The sequence below is a fragment of the Melanotaenia boesemani genome, chromosome 14 (genome assembly GCF_017639745.1).
Source record: "Melanotaenia boesemani isolate fMelBoe1 chromosome 14, fMelBoe1.pri, whole genome shotgun sequence".
NCBI classification, from domain to species: domain Eukaryota; kingdom Metazoa; phylum Chordata; class Actinopteri; order Atheriniformes; family Melanotaeniidae; genus Melanotaenia; species Melanotaenia boesemani.
In genome coordinates, this window is record NC_055695.1 from 24,046,090 (window position 1) to 24,070,029 (window position 23,940).

Sequence of the window (23,940 nt, forward strand, 5' to 3'; positions counted from 1 at the left end):
AGAGTGCCGATATGGACTGTCTGACTCAAACCTGCAGCTAACAGCCACCTCAGGTCCACCTCTGTCTTTACTCATATAAACACAAGATGCCGAGTGCTGCAGCTATTTTGACATTTCTGTCTTAACACAAATGTTATGCTGTGTCTGACAGTTTACTCTGTATTAAGTCAACACAAGTCCATGCTGTTGCCAACATTTAGACTATCACAAGCAAAGAGTGTGTTTGTTCAGCGAGGCTAGTTCCAACCCATAGCTCAGATTCCAGTCTGGTGGCAGAAGTTGTTTGTGGACTGTAGTGCTACACAGCTCAGTGCAGTGGTAAATGATAAACAGTCACCATGCACTGGGGATCTGTGGGATGCTGGATGAGTTTTCTTGGTTCAGCCTTGCAGGATGTTATATTTCTGTTCATTATTTCACTGTTGTGCATCATGCAAGGACAGGAAACAAGACAGATGACAGGAACTGATTGCTGCAAACGTCACAGCACTGTCAGAGAACGGCTACATGTAACTGACAAAAAACAGACTCCACTATGGAGTCAGCTGTGCTTTTGACCCCCCTCACCACACACACACACACACACACACACGCACACACACGCGCACACACACATACACACACACACACATTTCAATCTTTTTTCTTGAGTCTCTTTTAAAAGCAGAACTGTGCCCACTGCAGAGAGACCTCCTAGACTTACAGAAGATCTGTCAAAGAGCTCAAGTGGAAACCAATTACAGCACAATTGTGTGGCAGCTTTTCTTTTCCTGGTTCAAACAATGAAGCTTAAGAACAGTTTTAAGAAAAGTTGAAATGGTGTGAAGTCTGTTGAAGCAGAAATCCTAGAGGATCCAAAAAAACTAGAAGGAACTTTCTGCACCTTGTGTACTCCCAAAAAACATTGTGTTTGAGATTTGTCTATTAACAGATTCAAACTGGCCAAATCAATAACAAAATCTCCTTTGCAGATATAAAATGGACAACACAAATGAGGAACTTTTAAAGCAAGATTTGATCAAACATAGTTGACTAAATTCATTACAAGAAAGCAGCAAGGCAAGAATGAAATAAGGAAATACAAATGAGTGAAGAATAAAACACAACGAGGATAAAAAGTCGTGGATGTGATCAAAAGAAAAGTAACTTTAGGGAATGAAAATAGATTTTAAAAATGCATGAGCAGGCATTGCAAGGTTAAAAGTTGGCAAGATCAAAAGGTAATTACATAAAAGCGAGTTTCTGATAGCATATTTTGAGAGGTGGCTTTAAAAGATGGTGCTCAGCTACCTGCAGGGCAAAAGCTTATACCAAGAATTTTTCATGTTTCTTTTAGTTAAGTTTTGATGAAACGGATGTCTTCAGCCCACATCAATGAGGTGAAGATGAGGCCTGTTATGTTTATACAGTACACACAGTTCCATTTGCTTTATGATAGTAGATGACATACTCCAGATCCACTGACAGTTTGTCCTGCTGTATTTACAGTAACATGCTCTTGAATTTGGTACATACTGTACACAAAGCAGATTAATTTCATTTTAAAGACTTCTGCAGTCACGTGACTGTCAGTCCTTATTTAAAACCATCATGGATGCTCACACAAAGCAAGCTCACAGCAGTGTCTCTCAAACAAGGTGCACCACAATCTACCAACCAAAGAAAAGGCTATAAAGAGAACCTGGTCATTACTGCTCAGGGATAGTAAAATGTAAACATGCTTTCATCTTAATATTGGCCAGGAGCTTAAACTAAACATCCAAGCTAGGGTAATTACTCTGATGTGTGCCTTCATGGAGGTATACAACGGGTTGCAGGAGACGTCTCCACATCACCAAGGATCTAAGGAAGCTAACAAGCCACAGATCACCGATGATAACATGGAGTTATAAAGCAGAAGCATGTTCCCCTCCCCGGCCAGCAGACAGGAGAGCTTTGATCCGCTGTTGTACAAAGACGGCAGACGTGCCAAGTCTCAGCAAGCTGTAGTCATGAATATCGAACCAATAGAGCAGATGCTGTTCCTGTCAAGGAGTGTTTGGATCAAATAGGTTATCCTTCCCTATTAATATCCATCGTATCCACATTATGTCGTTATTGTGTTTTTGGCCAAAATAACTGTTTAAACAGTGAAAATCTCATAATGTGACAACTCTATTTGCTATCCAAGTTTGCAAGAAGGTGCTAATCCACTCCTTTGATAATGTTTGTGGCTTTTATGGATTTATCAGAAATGTTCTTGATAAAAACAGCAGCTGCTGGAAGAAAAGTGTCATGAGTATCAGAACACTGCAGGCAGGAAAATAAAAAGTTAAAGTGAAATACAGAAAATAACAGTCTGATGCTTTTTTTCTACAAAAAGAAATCTTATTGCCTATGTCCCATTATGTCTTGCTGTTTTCATTGTAAATGGTACATGATTCTTGTAGGGTGTTATGGCCCCAGGCCTAGGCATGCTGGGTTTTTTTGTGCGTATTCAGATTATGTGTGTGATCACAGACTGGTGATTTGCCATTCTGGCTGTGCTGGTTTGGTATGAGGGGCTGCATGGTCTGCCTTCTCCTCCCTTTCTCTGCCAGTTGGACTCTTCAGCCTTCTGTTCACCAATCCCTGTGGCTCCTCGTCTGTTTAACTTCACTGCTGACTGTTTTTGAGCAGCTCAACACTAGAGTAGTGGACTTTTGAGAGTTTTGCTGTTGTGTAATGTGAACACCATCTCAGGTCTACGATGAACACCGTTAGGAAAGGTTACACTGTTTGTATCAACCCTCAGAGCCCTGTTTCTACTTCTTTAGGCCTCTGCTTCAAAACTGCAAACCCATAATGAAATGAGTATATTTTTTAAACCACAAAGTCTATTTTAATAGTCACACTAAATCGTACTCAAGGGAACAGTTGTGAGATTTGTGTTACTAAAGAATAAATGAATATGCATATCCTTTTGGAACGATGCTGCATTCTAAACATCGAACAAATCATTATACATTATGTGAACAACGTAGGAAATTAGGAAGATTTTACAACAGACAGTCCAGGCATCGTCTCTAAAATGGCCTTTTTAGCATCATCTCTTCTCAGTCTTTCCTATTTGGGGGACCTCATGGTTTAAAAGTGCAGCATGTAACAAAGTCAAAGGCCAATGAAAGAAAAATGTTTATATCATGAAAAAAACTTTTTCTATATTGGTATCTAATCACTTTACAAAAATAATTTGTTTGTATTCCCTTGGAATGAACCATTTATATCTACTTCCTGTAATAACAAGTTTATGTCTTGAAGAATTTTGGCCACTGATGGCTACCCTTCATACAAAACTGTGCTTGGGATTGAACGTAATTGCTATGCACATCTTTACTTCTAGACATCAGTAATTTTTACACAGTGTGCCTTTAAAGATGCACTACTTAACTTTTGCCATTTTCTCAGTGGAACGCCCTCTATTCATGGCTAATTCGGCGGCCATCTTGCATCCTACCTGCACTGTGAGCTCTTCAGACAGTAAAAAACAGTCTTATGTGGACTTTTTTTCTTATCTCCTGCTTTGTCTCTGGCTCTCTTTTGTTTCCTCTCTTTCTCTGACAATGTCTCCTAATGTTTCTTTGCTCATCAGCCACAGTACATGTTTAAAATGCCCAGTTTGTTTACATCTGCTTGCTAGCATGTGACGCATGCTCAAAGCAAAACTTGGCTGCCCCTTTTTCCTTTTCCTTTGGGTCAAAATACAGTATATAAAGAGAAGCAAAAATGAACCAGATCCTTACCTTTTCCTGGTACTGCCGCCTGGATGAGTCCAGAGACTGGATAAGGGCGGTTGCGTGGCCAATGAACATGGCATAACAGGTGGCTCCTACTATCATACTGAGCATGGTCAGCCAGATGTCCGACATGCTCTCTGGGGCTTGTCTGCCATATCCAATGCACAGCATGTGGCTCATGGCCTTAAAGAGGGCAAAGGAGTAGAGCTCGCTCCATGAGTCGTTCTGCAGAAGATATGAGAGTGGGAATGACAGAATAGAGCAAATAAAATGGGTTAGATAAAGAGAAAGTAAGGAAAACCAAGGTATCTTTGAATACCTTTATCCTTTCTATTTAGTAATTGTTTCATACTAGCACTATTTAGATCTAATTAATTAAAATGAAAATATATATAAGTGAAACAAGTTTCAGAAGAGAGGATAAAATAAGGAATGGGAGGTCTTAAAAGGAGCACATTCCTGGTGAAGTCTACGACCTGTGTTTAAAGTTTAGTGGAGGGCCTAATCATCATCACTGAGCAGCCTTACCCTGTCTTGGCCGAGCAGAAGGAGAGGAGGAAAAGGAGAGCAGTTAATGAGGAGTCTGTACATCTGCCGGCTCCACTCTGCCTTTGATTGGAGCCTGCATACTCAGTAAAGCCTAATTCTCCCATGTTGGATTCATTAGAAAGCCCTCCACAGGCACAACTGCACCTCATGTCCCCTCCTTGAAACAGCTGTGGGTAACATCCCGCCACAGTGTACCACTGTGCTCGTGCATGTGAGTGTTTCCTCTTAAACCCCTGTTCCCCTCAGCCACTGAGTGATTGGGTCGACACTTAACTGATTTGTATTTCTCCAGGATCATTTGCATTTAATTTGACATTCAAATTTGGTGAGGGCGAACTCACAAAGGGCCACCATCAGATGTTTGGAAATGAATGTTTAGGAAAGCAATTTGGAGCACTGCATAGAAAGGGTATGAGACTTCACAGGCACTTAGCTTCAAGCAGCAGAATAACCAGAAACTCAGTCGTGCTGTCACTCTCTGTGAGCTTGGCTCCAACTCCAAGCACTGCTCACAGGTTTGTATTGGTTTTGAGCTGTCAGCTGAATAAGTTGTTTTGATGTGTTTGAGGAAAGAAGCTGGGTTTTTCTCATCATATGAGAGAAAAACAGTCTAAACAGTTAAGATAATAAGATGAGTGATGCTTCTATTTTTAATTGTTGTGCAATGCTGTCCTTGTCTCAATATCATCCCTGACTATATAGCCCTCAATAACCATTTTAAATGTGGAGCTGCCATCAGGAGTAATATCCATTTTAAAAGCTCTAGCTTGTCTGTGATAAAATGGCCATCAACTACTGCTGCATGATATTATGACATTTATAAGATGTGATTACAGTAAATCTCTGTTGCAAGCCAGGGCTTTTCCCCCCCATTTACTGTCTTCACATATACAGAAGGTGACAGTATAACTCATCTATGGGTCGAAGATGTATTACCCTCAAAGTCAGCCTTTGTGGCTGTAAGATCCCACAGGAATAAATCAGCTCACCTCCCTTTCGTATTCTGAGAAACGTTATGTTGACGTCAAGGCCTGTGTTGCTGGAAAGTCTCTGCTTTCTGCGTTGATTTTCGGAGAAACGCGTGACATGGACACAATAATGCATCATTCAGAATTGTTGGTCAAAGCTTTTCTACTGGAACACACAGCTGCATTCAAACATTGCCAAAGATTACATTTACTTTCACTGGACAGAGCATTTTGGTAGCATATTATACATTTTTATTGGTGTTTGACCATTTTGCCTGTGTGTCATGCTCTTTTTCAAAGAATAAAAGCTCCACATTTTGGCAAAAAGACCAGGTATATAAACAGGTATATTTTCCCTGTTGCTAACCTGTCACGTTATGTGTGACAATTTAAGCAGGAAAACTCTGTAAGACAGAGATAACAGACACTAATCATGTGCTGAATTTTGAAGTAAAAGCTGATTAAAACTGACAAAGTGCACAGCTGTCTCTTACTATTGGAAATGACAAGCTTCATAGTAACACAATAAACTAATTCTACAGAGATACCACTCTCTGTGAAGGCAGAGGGGAGGGCAGAGGAAACAAATAAAATTAGCTTGCGTTCATTTTATTTGCTATCGTTCTTCACTGAGCTGCGCAGATGATAGCTAATTGTACATAATACATTTAGGGAAGAACACAAAGGGAGTTTGGGACATCGATGATGCATGATGGCGTAATTATAGAAGAGTGAGCGTACGTGCATGCTGGCACACCCTTCTGGGTTTACATGCTGTGTGTGTGTGTGTGTGTGTGTGTGTGTCTGTGAGTGTACGTGTCTTGGGATGTCTGTGTGTCATCTTCAGCATGTCTGAACCAGCACAGAGTTCTTTGAGAGTCTACAACTGACAAGAGGAGTTTGATTTGCTTCAAAGGACAAACATTTTCAATTTTAATATGTAAACTTCCATAAAAGAGCAGGCAGCTACGTTAAGATTCATTATTTAAAATCAGCAGATTTCAATTTGTTTTTTTTTATTTTTCAGACCAAAAGCTGCAAGATGATTTGGGGTCTGCTGAAATTACTTAATATCAATTAAAAAAAAAAAGTGACCAGAAAATCAAATTTTACTTTGATTTAAGAAGCTTTTGCAATAACTTTTCTGTAAAGCTTTGAGTGCCATAGTTAAATAATGGACTCATTAGCTAGATGTTTTGGCATTAATATTGTAATATTTACAAATCCCACATGAGGACAAATTAATTAGTAACTTAAAACTGATGTATTTCCTCTTATTATTATTCTCAAGTAAATGCCTAACCTTTTATGCAGTGAAAGAAAATAATCAACCTTTTCAACACCTATTTTCAGACCTCTCCTGGAAAATTGCATACACATAATGAAATGAGCATAAATTCTTCAACCAAAAGGTCTGTTTGAATACTTTTTGTCTCATTAAAATGAGTAAATATGAGCTTTATTAGCTAATGTATCAGTTATAATGTGTTACTGGTGAAGAATAAAACAATAGCACATAGCACAAATGAAAAGAAAAATTCAGGCTTGCCTGAAAAAACAAAACAAAACAAACAAACAAACAAAAAACACTTTCAGGATTAATACAAATATCTGTTTGCAATGATGCAGCAGTAGCTGTAAAAAGAGTTGGGCCGATACCAGCAACAGAAATACTCGCCGATCCTGCCAAAAGTAAGGGGATCAGTATGGGCGAGTATTTCTGTCTAAATACCGTCCCATACCATGGAAATTAAATCATTATTTTTTGTTTTCTGCCCAACACAACCACACACAAACACAAGAAGTTTCGCAGTCTTGTGTGACTGTTGTTTTGAGTTGGTAGGAGAAGCAGCGACATGTGAGTCACTGTTGTGTTGACATTTAGCATTAGCGGTGGGTTAGCAATTCGACATCATTAGTCATTATAAAATCCCACTAGCAAAGCAGCGACATGCCTAATATGCAGGGCTGAAGTTTCCAGAGGCGGCACAAATGCTGCCAAATATACCACCAGCGACTTTATAAAACATTTAAGTTGTAAAAGAGCACGAGTTTATTGCCTTAAAGGATTCCAGTTTTGGAATTTATTGTCTTGGATTAGCATCTCCTGTCCTTTTTGGAAAACATTCAGTGTTGGTCCAATTTTAAGATAGTTTTTAGTAAAAATTATTTGATCCGAGTTTATTTTCTCAATAATGTAAAGAGTTGTGTGGCAATCATGGCTTTCATGTGTTAATAAAACATGAATTATAGAAATAAATATTAAGACTGTCAACGCGTTTACAGTGGTAACTTTTTTTATGTAAGTAATTACGTTAATTTTTTAAACAGAATTAACACTCCTTCATCCCCCACACTTTTCCCAATGAGAGGATTCAACACTCGCACTCCTTCATTGAAAGAATAAAAAAGAAAAATCTTTTCCCACAGTTCTTTACGCCTTCTCCCCCTCCGCTTCTATCCTCCTGCTGTTCCATAACTGGCTGTTTGTTGATCAGCTGTTCTGTTGCTAGCACTGTCTCTCTTGTTGCACTTGTTTTTCATTCAGGTGATGAGGAGGAAACTGGTTCACAGTTCATCTTATATTTAACCCAAAGTATTGCTACTGGACATCCTAGCAATAGCAAAAAAATTTTATTCTCATGTCAATCAGACCCATGTCACTAACACATAAAGCTGAAGAATGAAATAGAATTTATAGACATCTTAATAAAACACAGATACTCTGTATCAGCAGATACCCAAATCCCAGGTATTGGAATCAGTATTGTACAGAAAAAAAATGGAATCACACATCCCTAGCTGTAAACCTCTATCAAATTGTAGTAGCCTACAATATGTGAACATTATGTCTGCAATGGCTAACTTTTATTGGGTGAAAGAGAAAAAAGTAAAATGCTGGACAGATTTTAGTACAGGGTTAGTTCAGGTCTCGAAAAGTTTTTTTTTTTTTTTTGGCACATTTTGGCCATCTGTTCTCTACCTTCTTCTCAGTCACCATCTCAGTTCAGCTTATCGTATTAGTGATAATCACTGGTTATAGTTTACAGCTGCGGCTGAAATCAGTTTGATTACTTGGCAAGTGTTCTGCCAAAATCCAATCTGTGGATGCACAAAATCCCAGATATTTTGGCCAGATAAGTGAGAAGCAGATCACAAACACATTGTGGTTTATTGTCTGGGAAACATATAATAGCTGCACAAAATCCATTTACAGAACTATAAATGGTCTTTACACAACAGCATTTCCTTAAGCCACAGATCTGGGAAAGAAGACAAGAAAACATGTGCAGCATTTAAAGGGCCCACAAGCACAGCAGCTTCCAGCATTCTGAAATAATGGAAGTTTCAACCCACCAACAGGCTTCCTGTCTCTGAACAAAGGGACAAGAGTTGCAATTAAAAAAAAAAAAGGCAATGGTTGCCATTTATGAATCCATGTTCTGAATGGCAGAACATTACAGAAGAACAATCATGCAGGAAGTACAGCTCTATAGCTACTTATACCATTGCCCCAACAGAAATCATTCATCACCAAGAGGAAAATGACAGGCAATTTAAAAACATTAAATCATTTCACAAAACAAAAGTTGAACTATTTGACCACAATTATCAACAGTGCTTAGGCAAGAAACCAAGTCCTGAGCATCACCTTACAAAAAGCTATTCAAATTTTTGTCTGCTACCACATTGACTTCTCTAATTTATCATCTGCATTTGGATCAAAGCTTGAATGGTACAAAAAAAAGGCATAAGCCCATCATCCCTGCTCTTACCTCTGCACTGGCTTTCTGTTTACAAACTTATGCTTACCTTTAAGGCCTTAAATGCCCTCACTCCTAAATGCATCACTCATTGTCCTGGTATATGGTATATAAGGGTACAATTTAGGTGTCCATAGTCTGAATTCAGTCTGAACAGCGGTTCTTCTCAGGGCTGTGTTCTTTGGAGGATCTGAGACACTGGACTGGTAACAGGAACACAGCTGGAAATTTACTGCTGCTGTCATGCAAACATGCAGTCAGACATTGCATTGAGTTCATGTAAGCTGTGGAAACGTGAGTCAAATTCAAAGCATCTCTTCTACTCTAATAATGCCAAAAACAGGGCAGGCCACCTCTGATGTATTAGAGAGAGAAAAAATCCACATTGGTTTCCAGCAATTTAAAACTCTTAAGTCTCATTTAAATTTCAAATCATGAGTTGCTCTATAGTGGTTGGCTGGTCCACCCTTTTGGCAAATATCCTTCAGCTTAGAGTTGCTTTTAACCTAACATGACCTGACGCCAACATATGACAGCACCTGTGAGCATGGCTTTATTCCCATATTACAAAATAATTGTAGCTGATGCTTCTCACCAAAAACACAAATTCACTGCATTTTTAAGCATGGCTAAAAATGACTTGACAACTTTTCTTCTTAAAATGGGGTTGGTTGCACAGGGGCAAAGTGCCCCACAAAACCTGCAGTTCCAATCAGTCTGTGAGGCTATTTTTTCAGCAAGCTTCCACATGACTTGACCTAGCAAAACAAAAATAAGCTTAAATGAGAGCTTTTAATCATCTGCACCAACCATTCATATTAATGGACAGCACTGTAACAGTCTGTTTGACTTATTCTACTTCATTTCAAACATAGTTTATTATCCAAAAGCGTCAAAGTTTAAAGTCAAATAGGAAGTTACTGGTGTGCATATGTGTGCTTATACAACCCTAGTTCTAAAAAAGTTGGGATTGTGTAAAATGTACATTTATAAATAATTAAATGACTTGCAAATCTTTTATTTTATTCTGGTAAAGAGCTGGATGGTCCTTCTCCTCTTTAGTAAAGGACATGGCGCCTATGATTTCCAAAACTAATTTCAAATTCTGATCCGACAGAACAGGTTTCTTGTTTGTCTCAGAACATGTTCCTGTCGAGTCAAGAATGATCCAAAACTTTCTTTAACTGCAGAGAAAACCTCTTTAATGTTGTTTTCTGAACTTGAAATTTGGACTTTTCCTAAAGTAATGGCAACATTAGACGAGGGGAAACTTTACCTTTCCATGGAAGCTGTGCAGTATTTAGGTACAAATTTAGTCTTTGGGTCATTTTTGACCCTGCAGTTAAAATCAGTCAAAGAGTCAGATACAGACTGAAAAAACACACACAGACACAGATGCACACATACATACACCTACTCACAACCACACATTCACACACACACACACACACACACTGCTGACTAATCTTAGACAGAACTAAAACTTTCTCATGCAGGTGTAGCATCACCTTCCCACAACCCCATACACAACTGTCAGAGATTGGAGTTCAAGCAATTTTAGATGCAACCATTAGGACGTTGTTTAGTTACAATTCTATATTCAGTCTTTAAATATGCTGGAGATGACAGAACCTTTCTGACAGAATATGTCCAGCAATCAGCAAAATACCAAATATTTTACAGGATCTTGGTGGTCTGTGATGAACAATCCGATGATAGATACATGGAAAGCCAAACAGTGGAGGCCCAGAGAAAAACTAAAGGATGCAAGCTGTGTTTGATGTGAGGTGGTACAATGTTACATGACAGTTTCTTCTCCCATCACTGCTGCTTGCACCAGAGGAGAGGGACCTTCTCATCAAAGTTTCCCTTTACTCCCATCACCATCCAAGTTTCTTATATCCCAAAGAAAAACAAAACATAAATTCAAAGAAGAGAGCGCCTCTCCTGCACCATCATTTGAAGTGTCTTCACTAATCTGAATTCAAAACTGATCTCTGCATTTGTGATACTTTTTGCTGATTAATGACAAGTTGTTCTTTCATCCAAAATAAATTTAGCATTAAAAATAAATTAAATAATTTTGTAGAATATTTCGATGATAATGTACACTGCAGATGGTCCTCACAATTTCATGTTGAGGATTTTTTTTTATTTTTAGATGCAGTTTGTTTCAGATTGGTGAATCTCTGCCTATCTTTACATCGGAGTCAAAGGATTTTTTTTCTTTTTCAAAGTTGGCTTGTGTTAAGTAATTATGGGATGTTTCTGAGGGTTTCTCCCATATAGATTAAGTTTTGCAAGCCACTAGGCTGCATTGTCACGTATATACTTCATACCACTTCATATTTTTCTCCTTCACAAATGAACCGTAACAGGCAGTTTATTTAAGTCTTTACTAAATTTTTTAATTTATTTGCTGTCAAATCACCGACACACCAACACCTCCACACACACTTACTGTCCATTATTCTCATGTGCTCTGACAGGTCTGCCTGCCACTCAGATCACTTTGGTATATGAATGATTAGAGGATAGCCTTATTAACTCTTCAAACATGAATGCTTTTAGGTGTATTTCTGTGCAGTGTGGATGCATAAATAAAACAATAGTAACTCTTCTATAGTAAATTTCCACTTTCAATCTAAATAAAAAGCACAGCAATGCAGTTGAGGCTAGAACAGATAGAAAGGGGAGAGGATCAGTTTTAGTTTAATGTCATTGATCTAACAGCTAGTCAGGCTGGGGGAGATGGGACAAAACCACCTGTCATCATCCACATAACAGAGTCATTTATGTAACAGACAATGATGATCCAGTCTGTTTTCTTGATTGTGGTGCAGGAGCCGGATTATCCAGCTTATGATAGACACCAGTGTCTGCTGCAGTTTTATCTTTTACAAGTCAAGGTTTTGTTTTTTAATACATGAATACATTACAGGGAATAAAGTAGTTACAAAGAGTCACAGTTACACAGACACAACACAACAACATAAAATAGTTCCTTCTGAATACACAAAGAAAGCACATGCTGCTGTTAGAGCAGTTATATTGCTGTTTTTCTGAGATCTTGTATGCGCATGCTTTGTCAGTAAGATGGAGTCCAATAAATGTCCGGTATAGATATGCATTTGTTTTGTCTGAAGTGAAGCATGAGGACAGGATCATTTAACGCTGCGTCTTTCATTTAAAGCAGCTCTGAAGAGGACCTGACCTTCATCATATGGCAGCGACATCACACACCGGGTGGTCACGCCTGCATGGGTGCTCGCTGACATTGTGACACTGAGCTTGAAAAATAGCATAAGGGCACAAACAATGCATACTTTTTTCTCTGAATTTATACTCTTGAGATAATTAACATTATCCATACAAAAGTCCCCGTTTGGTTTAGAAGCTGACCTTTCTCTGACACTAAAGACACGTCAGCACAAAAAAGTGATGCTAAAATGGAGTCTTAGCCATCATTTCCTTTTATTTGCCACTGTGAAGTTGTCTGAAGGCTATGAGCTGGAGTAAAGTGGAGAAAAGTAACATCTAAACTTATTTCTCCAAAATGCATCGTCAACGCTTTCACTGATGTTTACTTCATTCGAGCCAAGTGAGACAAACTGCACAGAACTGGCACAGCAATGGGCTTCCTCTTGGCCTCCACAGAGAGGGGGAAGGCACGCATGATTGTTTGTGTGTGAGTGAAGAGAGAAAAGAAAGGGGGAAAAGGATGGATGAGCAGAGATTAAACAAGAAAGAGAGAAATTGACAGAAAAACAACAGTGATGTCCCTAAGAGGGTCAATGGATGAGATCCATCTGTTCCTGGAGATCTCTCACACATGCGTGGACACACCTACCCGGACAAACACCAGTGTGCTATAGTACACTCCGTTTTTTAGGGGCCTGGTTGTCACAAATCTATGTGCCAAAATTAGAAGGTTGCTTCTCAGCATGTGAAACATTCCTCTGAGATAGCAAAGTCAGGCGGCCCTGAAAACAGCCTGCGTCTTACAAAAGCATGAAGGAGGAATGATCCTGTCTGCTGCACTTCCTTAGATAGGAAAAGATGCAATGCCCCCCTCAAAAAGAAGCAAGCTGCAAGACAGCTTCAATGATGTGAGGTTTCTGATTACATAAATAAGCAGCAGTGAACATATTTTGGCTCTTGTCACAGTGATGGGCTGGTTTATGTTGCAGATTATCTTGATGTCAATTAGGAAGCTGTGTCACTCCCCACAGATACCAATTAGATCTCCTTACCCGAGTCATTTACAACAAATTGTTCCTACAATCTGCCTCTAACATCGATGTAGACTGTCCCATATAACTCTATTTATTCCATTAGTGTAAACAGCTTTCTCTCCATGGTTTCATGCTTGTCATTTCACTGGGGTGAAACTTGTCCTGCACTAATCATCACCTTTTTGCTCTATTTTGATCTGCACCCCAGGATTTATTACAAAAGTATTGAATATAAATTCCTCACCGTTTAAATACTAAAAGTTCAAACACAGGCGACACTGCATGATTAAAGATCATTAATCTTTCTGTTTGTGCCGTGTTTTATAATAATGTGTGAAAGTGGAACATACTGAGTGACAGGCCATGCAGGCGTACAGTTTACCCTGCTCATATCTTCTGACTGCTCTGCGCCTCCAGCCATGTCAGTCATCAACTTCCAATCTGTTATCTCCAGCGCAGGGTGACAAGTCAGATTGGATGGGAGTGTTTGGATCCAAAGCAGATGAAGATGACTACTTAAAGTGCTCTGTGAGTTTGTGTTTTTCATCTATATTTGTATTATTCATGGCTTATTAGAGATATTGAACAGCTTGTGGGAAAGGTGGGATGGTTGAGATGAAGAAAATGTTACAACTTTTAGATTATTTAAGTGAGCGTTGCAGTTTAAATAAACTACTGTTTTTATTTTTGTTCAGGTTAGGTTAGGTTTAGCTTTATTAATCCCCAGAAGGGAAATTGGGTTGCCATGGCATTCACATACATTACAAATAGAAACAAACAACAAAAAAACTCAAACTGGACTCTGCTATAGACCTTTGCAACAACAATGCCACAACACAACTTTAAAATACCATAAATATAACAATAATTTTCAACACCAAATTCATACACAGTGCTTATTGAAAAAGCGAAAAGCATTTCTAAGGGGTTCAGTTGAACATTGGGGCATTACCAATCGCCCACTAAAAGAGCTTGAGTTCATTAAAGTGGAGAGGGTGGTGCATGAGAGACCGAACAGCTTTAAGTTTGGTCATCATCCAGTGAGTCCAGACTCACCACTGAGTCGGCCTTTTTCACCAGTTTTTGTTCTCAACAGTAATGCTTCAGCCCCAACACAGTACAGCATAGAACAACACGCTGGCAACAACTCCCTGATAGAACACATTCAGGAGTCTCCTGCCTATATCAAAAGATCTCAGCTTTCTCAGAAAAAAACTAGTCTGGATTGAGCCTTTTTCACAACGTCAATGTTCATTTTCCAGTTAAGATTACGATCAAGATGCACCCCCAAATACGTATATGTTTCAACTATTTCAACAGCATGACCCTTAATGATCAGTGGAGTTTTTATTTCTTTCTAAAGTCAATAAAAGTTTAAAAAAAAAATTGGTATCACACCAGTGAACAAGAGTCAGCTTCTTCTCTGTAAGCCAGGTCATCATATAAGGCCTAGTAGGGCAGTGCCATCTGAAAACATTTGCATGTGACAAGATGGAGAACTGTGCCTATAATCAGCTGTGTACAATGTAAATAAAAAATAAGATAAAACTGCCCCCTGTGGCATGCCGGTTTTTGTTAAAATCACATCAGAAAATTTGTCCCCATTCTCACAAACAAAAGAATTGTGCAGTTTAAAATACACCAACTTGTTTGCTAAAATATGTTGTTAAAAGATGTGGCACATATACAGTAGGGCATCATCCACACACACCTTCCCTGTGAGCAAAAGTTAAATCTTTTTCAGCTTTCTGATTATATGCTTTCAATGATTTTTCATTAACTATACAGATAGATAATAGATGAATAAGGAAATTCTCTGTCTAGACGTTTCTATATGCTGCTTTCTAGCAGGAAGTAAAAGCTTCTGAGAAAGATTAAGCATGTAGGATTTCACTGAATAAAACGTGAGTTTTAGGAGTTGGGGGATTCTGCAAATGAAAAGCAATGCCTTGTAAAAGAAATGAAAACATTTGAAAATTCATAAAACTTCAAGCAAAATTGTCACCCTGTTTTAAAAAATGTATGTAAAATTCCGAGAACCCGAATTGTTGAACCGGGAATTGTTCATTAATTCATTTCTGCACCAAATGTGCTGCACTGGATGGAGATCTGGATGGCTGGTGGATGGTCACCATGTCCCAACAAGGCTGTAATGTCAGCAAGGTGGTGGTGGAGTGATGATTCAGACTGGAATAGTGGGGAGTGAGATGGTAGGCCCCTTTAGGGTTTTTGAGGGTGTCAAAATTACTTCTGCAAAATGCATGACCATTTCCTGGTATTAGAGTAAGAACTGTTGCTTCTGCAATAAAGATGACACACCATCCCATGCTCCAAGAAATACCACTAAATCTTTGGCTGATACTGGCAGAAATGGAGAAAAAGCAGTATATAATGTGGCCACCAGCATACCCTGAACTCTACCCTGTTGATAACCTGTGGAGCAGCCTAAAAGGAAGATCTATGAGGGTGGGGAGCAGTATAACTCCAAACAGCAATTTTAAGAGACAATTCTGGTTTCTTCAAATAAGATACAGGCAGAAACTATCCATGGACTTCCAAGTTCAATGGATGAAAAAGTTCTCAAGGTGATATCAAGGAAGGGCTCCAGTATGGTCCTGAAAATATGTTGGTTTTTTTTTATTTGCTTTTACAAAAATGATCTTCTGCATAAAGCAAAAAATATGAGAGGTCTACATTATCAGTTATTTGCAACCTATTTAATGTTTTGAAAGTGTTATGAAGAATATTGAGCACTGTGTTTTGAGTTATTGGCAAAAATGCTTTTTTCATCTTTTGCATTTTTGTTGTTTAAAATCAAGATTGTTAAATAACCTAATATAATCTTTGACTACTAAAAAAAAAGCCTATTGACTGTCATTTGCATTGAATATTTGGGAGAAATGAACAAAAACAGCATATGCTTAAGAATTCAGAGCACAGTGTAAAGAGAGCTGCTTGCTTACCACCATCTTGTTAAGCGAGACCCAGCAATCAGACGGAAATTCCTGCAGCATCGGAACAAGGAACTGGAGACAGCCATCCCAGTGGCACAGCAGCAGCATCATCCCGATCAGGTTGAATATTCTCATCACAGCGCTGGCCAGGTCGTAGGTCATGTGGAAGATCTGTCAGCGGGAGGCGAGAGAGAGAGATGAGAAGGAGAGAGGAAAAAAAAAAAAGATGTGCTCAGATGTGACCAGAATAAAAAAATCTCTTTATACAGCCAAAACTGAATGAATGGTAAACACCACTACAAATGTTTCCACAGCCATCACAGTGTATTGTTTTGCAGAGGAGAGGCCTAGAGACAGTGTCTTTGGGGATATTTTAAAGAATCACAGCTGTCAAATTATTGATAATTTCTTCAGTATGTAAATTCTTAACACTCGGACTAAATCTTAATAAACCACAAAATATTTAGTTAATCTTTTATCTGCAAGATAAACCACAAATGTATGCATGCATATATTAACATAAAATTACAAGGGATACAATTTGATACTATAAAAGGCAGTACAGTGTCACTAATGGGTGACACAACTGAAGAGTTTTGCAGGTGTGCCATGTGGAGTTCCTTTTAAGGCCAAGTCTTCTCATTATAACCAAACGTGGGAAGAAAAACAACTAAGGGACACGTTGTTTGTTCTAATGTGCGGTGAAACCTAAACAGAAGTTGATGAAGTTTTGATTAGCAGCCTGAACCTGCCTCTTGCTGCTGTTTCCTAGTATCACTAGCCTCAGGTAAGAATGTGATGACAGCCTTGTAAGCACTGCTCACTGTGGTTTTCCTGGCAATAAGCCAAATTGTGTTACCGATGCGTGTTTGTGTGCGTGTGTGGGGGTAATTTTACATGCCGTGAAATCCTTGCTTAACCAGGGTGACTTCATGCTTCATTAAATCATCAGTAAAAGTTTATTTCCCTTCCAGGGACAAGAGAATTGTCATACAAGGAAGGGAAGTAGGCGAGACGCTGTACTGTAAGTCTGCTTGAAGACTATATATTGGGCAGCTCTGCTTCATGGGTCCATTTGATGGTTTCTTAAATTGCAAAGATGCTTATTTCTCACTTGATATTTCATCCTACCTTTGAACTACGTCAGATGTGTGTTTAGACACAAGCAGAGTCTGTTTTAAATTTCCAGCTTGGCAGCAGGCAGGTCGGAGTGTTCTGTAACTCATCTCATCACCTCCGAAGCCTCCCTGCCCTCAACCTGCAGCTCATTGGATCATCGAAACCTCACACCCAGCTAGCGGATATGCATGGGTCTAGCTCAAACAGCTCTGAGCCTTTTCTTACGGGCTGTTTGGACAAAAAATCATCGGTTGCATCCTTTTTTTTTTTTCTCCCATGTGTATTTTTAACACTGAGTATGCAAATTAAACTCATATTTAACATAAGGGCTACAGGGAGCTGAGAAGAATATGACACACCTTTCTCTGTGTGCAAGATACTCTTTTCTCTCTTTTCTTAATTCAGCATCCATATTCAATACTGGCTTTTTCCAGAGGGTAAACACAGTGTGAGGCCCTGCCCTGTGATTGGGAAGCATTCTCATCATGATTAATGAGACTCCAGGACTAATGTTCTCCCTGACATCATAACAGCACCTAGCCATGTGTCACTGTCAGACCACAATCTGGGTCAAAGCATATTACTGTGACCCCAAGTTGCAGCCTGAAAAACGCAGATAAACTGTTTTCTATTCTTCCATCATCAAATACATTTAAATAAACAAGTGAACATGATGAATATTAGCCCTGTCACAATACCTTACCCACTGCTGTCTAGCTCATGAAAAACACACCAATACTAGTTTGCTGCCTTAGGATTTTTCTCTTGATACAATGGTTGTCTCTTCCTTTGTGTCAGAGGCAGAAACAAACACACACCAGCTCATTCCTAGATCGGGACACACTGCTAACCTGCTCGTTTTTAATCGTTTTTTCTTCTTCTTCTTTTTCCAGCATTCACGTCTGTGATGAGTGTGGTGAAATCATCACAACATCAAGGTGATTTTATAGAGAACCATGCTGCAGCGAGCGGACTTAAGCTGAGCTGAGCTGGGCAGAGAGGAAACAGAGCCGGCCACGTCTGGATCGAGCTGAGCAGAGCAGAGCTCAGCTGAACTAAGCGGATCAGGGCAGGGCTGAATCAAAGCAAAGAGGCCATTCAGTGGTGTGTGTTTAAATCAGTGATAAGGGCTTTCATCAAAGTCAAATAACCACTCTGTAATCACAGGAGCGGTGGTTATTTTCAGAGCAAGAGGACACATATTTGATCATCAGATGTTTGGTTAATTAAACTACTTGTTTTTTCATTATTATTATTATTATTATTATTATCATTATGGACAAAGAAACACATGCACAGAGTAAACCAGGCTTAATTGTGTTTATGTAGCAAGGAGCAGCATATGTTGGATGATAATGCATCTTTCAGTAGATAAGCCTCATTTCCTGATGTGTATGTAGCAAATAGTTTTTTTTCAGCCTGCTTGTCAGCATTCATCTGCCACTTTTTAATGCCTTATTTGTTTGAAATGCCATTTGACATTTTTTAAAATACAGGAAGTGGTAGTTCTTAAGAGAAAAAGGAAACATTTTCTCCAGTGTTGGTCCTGTAAGTCTCTTTCCACCTACCCACTCATAAATACAAATTATGCTTTACATGCAGTAAACCAGGTCATGAAAAGCTATTATTTAGCTATCAGCTAAACAGAATCGCTTGTGTACCGATGTCAAAGTCTACACTCATATTCAATATTGTATGATCAATTGGCAGATTTTCCTTTATGAGTGCGACTAGAAGCTGCAGTCATGAAGTTCAAATGGAACATTACTTCTACAGCATGATGATCAATCCACTGCTGATGGTATTCAGCTAATGAGCCCTTTTGTTGGACATTACATTTCAGAAAATGAACTACTGTGTGAAAGTTTTGATACTTTCTGCACATGGAGTTAATGATGATCTTGTATCTTGTTATTAAAAGAAAATAGAGACAAAAATAGAGTTTTTTTTTCCTTTTAAATTATCTCTTTTCAGTAGGCGTTCTTGCTCTTTTATTGTTTTTCTTCAAGAAATTAGGTTTCATGAAGGTGATATAAATACACTATAATGTCATATATAGTAAGGACACAAATCACATATTACTTGCACTGAAACTTGATAAATTAGAACTTGTTCAGGTTTTGTTGAGCATTTTTCTGCTTTTGTTGAATTTCCAATGTTGCATCCATCTTGCATTGACTGCTGTTTAGCTGTAACATTTCATTCTTATAAAAAAAATATGACACATCAGGACACAAAATGTGTGTTTAAGTTAATTGTTCAAGTTAAACAGAAGCTCATCTTGCATCAGACTGCAAAAAAGTCAGGAAAATACTGCCTGAATTTAATGCACAGCCTAAAACTGGGCAGACTGATACTAACTCTACGTGCCACTGCTGTTTTCTAGTCCATACTACATTCATTGCTGTTATTTTCCATCTGATCTAGATGTATTAGTCAGTAACTATCCAGCCTAACCTTTGATGGTCAAAGCAACACTCCAGCCCTCCTTCCTTCGTTATGTTTTATACTGTATAATAAACTTTGAAGCTCAGCATACCTCCTCCCATTGGTGGATGTAACGGATTAGTCTGGACAACCTCAGCAGGCGAAGCAAGCTGAGGATCTTGGTGAAGCGGACAATGCGGAGTGCCCGAGCTGTCTTGTACACCTCTGAGTCAATCCCCTTCTCCACGATGAGGAAGATATAATCCACAGGTATAGAGGAGACAAAGTCCACCACAAACCAGCTTTTCAGGTACTTCTTCTTGATCTTTTTGGGGTCGAGGATGATCTCTGTGTTGTCCTCGAACACGATGCCGGTCCTGAAATTCAGCACTAGGTCCATGAGGAAGAACGTGTCCGAGACTACGTTGAAGATGATCCAGGGTGTAGTGGTCTCGTCCTTGAAGAAGGTGATGCCTACAGGGATGATTATCAGGTTGCCCACCATGAACATCAGCATGGTGAAGTCCCAATAGAACCTGAGTGGAAGATAATCACACAAAGCAGAGTCACATGCAGCTAACTGAAATCTTAGCCAAATGCAAGACAGTTGGATAACATAGTAGAGGGTCAAATGTTTAAGCAGAAAAAGAAAAACAGATGTCTAGATGCTCACAGTGGTGCTATTTGCAGGGGATATCACATGCCAGTAAAGATGCTGATTCTGCTACAGTGATATTTCAAGCTTTCTCTTTACCATCAAGTGATGCACTCTCAAAGGCAACACACATTTAGAAAACAGCACCAACCCTCATCAAAGATGCACAGCTGATATTCTACAAGATGATGCCTTCCCTGTGTTAACCTACACCATCTGGCTCAAACCAAGGACACACTTTCTGAAATCCTTTCAAATCTAGGACCAACCAGACAAAGGTGCATAAATAATATAGCAACAAAGTATGACACAATCAAGCTGTAGTTACAGTATTACAGTTTTGAGCTCAATCATCCATCCCCACCAATTACTTGTTACAGTTATTTGTCCCTATGAACTCTTAAAAACAGCCAATCATGTCAGAGAAGAAGGGGCTGGATGATGAGGGGGACTCCTGGGTGCTGATAACTGATTCATTCTTAAGATTTTTTTTCTGGTCAGACAAAACTTGGAAATGATGTTTCCCTAACTTTCAGAAAGCAAGCAAAGTCTCACCAGTAATAGAAATGATCAATTTCATGCAATTGTTTAACCCTTAGACAGGCAACGTGCACCAGGAGATACATATTCTCATACTTTATAGGGGGAATTAAAAGGACTTTAATTCATCAAGTTTTCTTTTAGCAATAGTTTTGTCTGGCATGAGTATGTGGGTCACTTGATTTGGTTGAGGTCTTCTGGCATCGTTTAGTGAGACTTGACAGAATCCATCATGGCTGCCAGTGGTGCAGGACATGCTACACAGAGAGTAGTCATTACTTATTAATCATACTTATTTCCACTGAAACAAAAATTTAAACTTTTAAAATAAATTAGACAATTGTCTTAACATGGTCATGAGTAAACAATGCAATTGTTTAAAAAAAATGGGTAATATGGGACCTTTAACACGTTATTTTTGACAGCCTGAGTGTAGGGCTATACACACACTCCCACTCACATACACACACACACACACAGATATATATCTGACACGGGGTGTCAGTGGAAAGGAAAAAAAGCTCCCTTTTAACAGGAAGGAAAAACCTCTGGCAGAACCCATATATATATATAAATATAAATATATATATAAATAAATATATATATATATATTACCCAAAGAGCAATCATCTATAAAAAAATGTATAATTTTTTCATCTTCAAATAAATGTGTTTACCATTCTCACATTCTCACCTTACTTAATGTATCCTGGGAGACACAACTCATAAAATCCAAAACATACAATATATTTAATAAATAACAATAATAAAGATTTATTCGGATCTTAAATAGCAAAATAATAACATTAAATAAATAAATACTACTTCTCTTTCACTTGTGTCTGTTTAAGGGTCATTAAGCCTTAAGATAAACTGATCAGCAAAAAAAAGTAAAAAGGAGATAATTAACAGTAAAACCACTTCCAATATTTAATAGAAAATAGAAAAATTTTTGATGTCATTACGAAGAGGAAAAGGCTATAATAGAATAAATCTTTAGGTTTATTCCACATATAGTTTAAAGAACTGTCCTCGGTGCTGAAAGTGACGTTTCTTGAAAAGTTTAACTTTCTTCAACTTCACTGTGCCTATCCGAGACCACTAAAATATCCCAAACTAAAGTGAACGCAACATTTTGCCAAATAAGCAAATGATGTACCAAATGCACCATTCTAACCAAAATGTCTACAGTAGAGCCTCTAACTGGTCATTAAAATGATATTTATACCCTTCCTTGAACTGCACACCCCACTCTTGGCTGTCTTAGTAAAGTTTCGACTTTCGAATAGATTTGTAATTAAGAAATGCATTCTATTGTTAATCAGCAGTTTTCATTTTTTTATTCTGTTTTTATTTATACCTGAAATGCATCAAATATTTCTCCATATGAAGTGGATTTTGCCTAACGGAGGAATGATCTGACAATAAGAACAGACTTCATTCAGCAGCACGAGCTGTTCATGAACTCATCTGAGTTTGACCCATACCTGAAGTCGCTGTATGGGTGGATAATCCAGTTACCCGCTGACTTGACGCGCTCTTGTTCTTTCTCCACCGCCTTCTGGCTGCCAAACATGCGTAGGGAGAATTTGTTAACTCCGGGCTGAAGCATGGAACTAAACTGCCGTTGCATGTACGTCTGATTATTCCTGGAGTCTCCATCATCCGGCACTATCTGGGGGCCATCCTCCGCTTTGGTGAAAGTAACAGAACTTATTGGCTGCTGACCAGGGTTCTGTCCTTTAGTATTTGGGGCGTTGGAGAAGGAAACTCTGGAGTCCTTTTTCTCCATCGCCACCGCGCTCCTGACCTCGACCCCCGGCCCCTGTGTCAGGGACCCCGCTGAAGTGACAGAGCCGTCCATGCTTGCAGCCTGCCCCTTGCAGTCCTCACTTGTTACAACTCCATCTGCCTGTTTCTCCTGTCTTGAGATAAGAGAGGACAGGCTCCCTGAACTGGCCGGGTCCCTTCTACAGTCGCCGTTTTTGTTGCATATCATACCGATGGGCCCCTCTGCTGTCACACCTTCTTCTGAGACTGTGTCCCCCCTAGTCCTGTAGTCTGACTCCGAGTCGCCCCGGTCGACAACAGCATCCCTCTGGCATAAGAGAGCAGATGCAGCGCTGCCAGTGGCACTTAGACATGCAGACTCCTCGTTTCGCAAGAGCCAGAGCTCATTGTTGGAGTTTTTGCGCGCAATGGACACGGCCCCGCCTCCGAGCGTAAATTTCTTCATCTCGGTTCCTCCGCTGCTCCCATGATCCTTGCATCCTTTCAAGCTGGCGACTTGAGGCGGCCAATGCTGGAATTTGGACTCCTCCTCGCCGTCCTCAGCCTCGTCCATCACTGGCAGACAAACACTAACTAGACGCTCCCGTACTGGTGAGACTGGGCGGCGGCAAAAGGATGGAACGTGTAGTTCAAAGCAGGAACAACCCTCTGCTTTCCATTCACAACACTTTGGGTTATCAGCGCGCTGTTGGCGTTGCTATGGCTGCAAACTGGTTGCTGTTATTGTATGTTTGTAAAAGAGAGACGACAGCATTACCTTTGGGGGCTACAACCACCGACAGGTAGAGTATAAAAAATACTGAATGAAAAGGGGCGCAGAAAAGGAAACGCCCATCTTGACAAGTTGAACTGGAAGGACAAAGGAAACAAGTCAGCTATTAATAAAGACACAAAACATGATTAAATATCTTCATTAACTCACCTGATTAGAACAAGGCACAACTGAATAAAGATGAATAGGGAAGGTCACATCAACTCAAGTTCAGCTTCTTTTGCCAACCACTGCTGATCTACATCTCTATCGCTCAGAGGATACGTTCGCCAATAATAATTTCCTCTGTGGTCAGCTGACCAGTAACAATACCAACCATTATTTAGATGAGTTTTTAATTAGGCTGGGAGGATAGCAAAAACGCCCGCCTGTTGCTCAGTAGCTGAGAGCCTTCCCGTTGGGTCATGGCTA

General features: G+C 39.3%; 1 protein-coding gene across 1 annotated transcript in view; it reads right to left on the reverse strand.

Annotated features, from left to right (window-relative positions):
* hcn2b (hyperpolarization activated cyclic nucleotide-gated potassium channel 2b) overlaps positions 1-23,516 on the reverse strand; it is a 46,297-nt gene extending 22,781 nt beyond the window's left edge. Inside the window, exons 1-4 of the mRNA XM_042005459.1 lie at positions 22,454-23,516; positions 19,884-20,307; positions 16,235-16,396; positions 3,762-3,980 (exon numbers count right to left, since the gene is read on the reverse strand). Coding sequence (XP_041861393.1) covers positions 3,762-3,980; positions 16,235-16,396; positions 19,884-20,307; positions 22,454-23,310 — 1,662 coding nt within the window. The 5' untranslated portion in view covers positions 23,311-23,516. The remainder of the gene's footprint in view (positions 1-3,761; positions 3,981-16,234; positions 16,397-19,883; positions 20,308-22,453) is intronic.
* Positions 23,517-23,940: the final 424 nt, after the last annotated feature.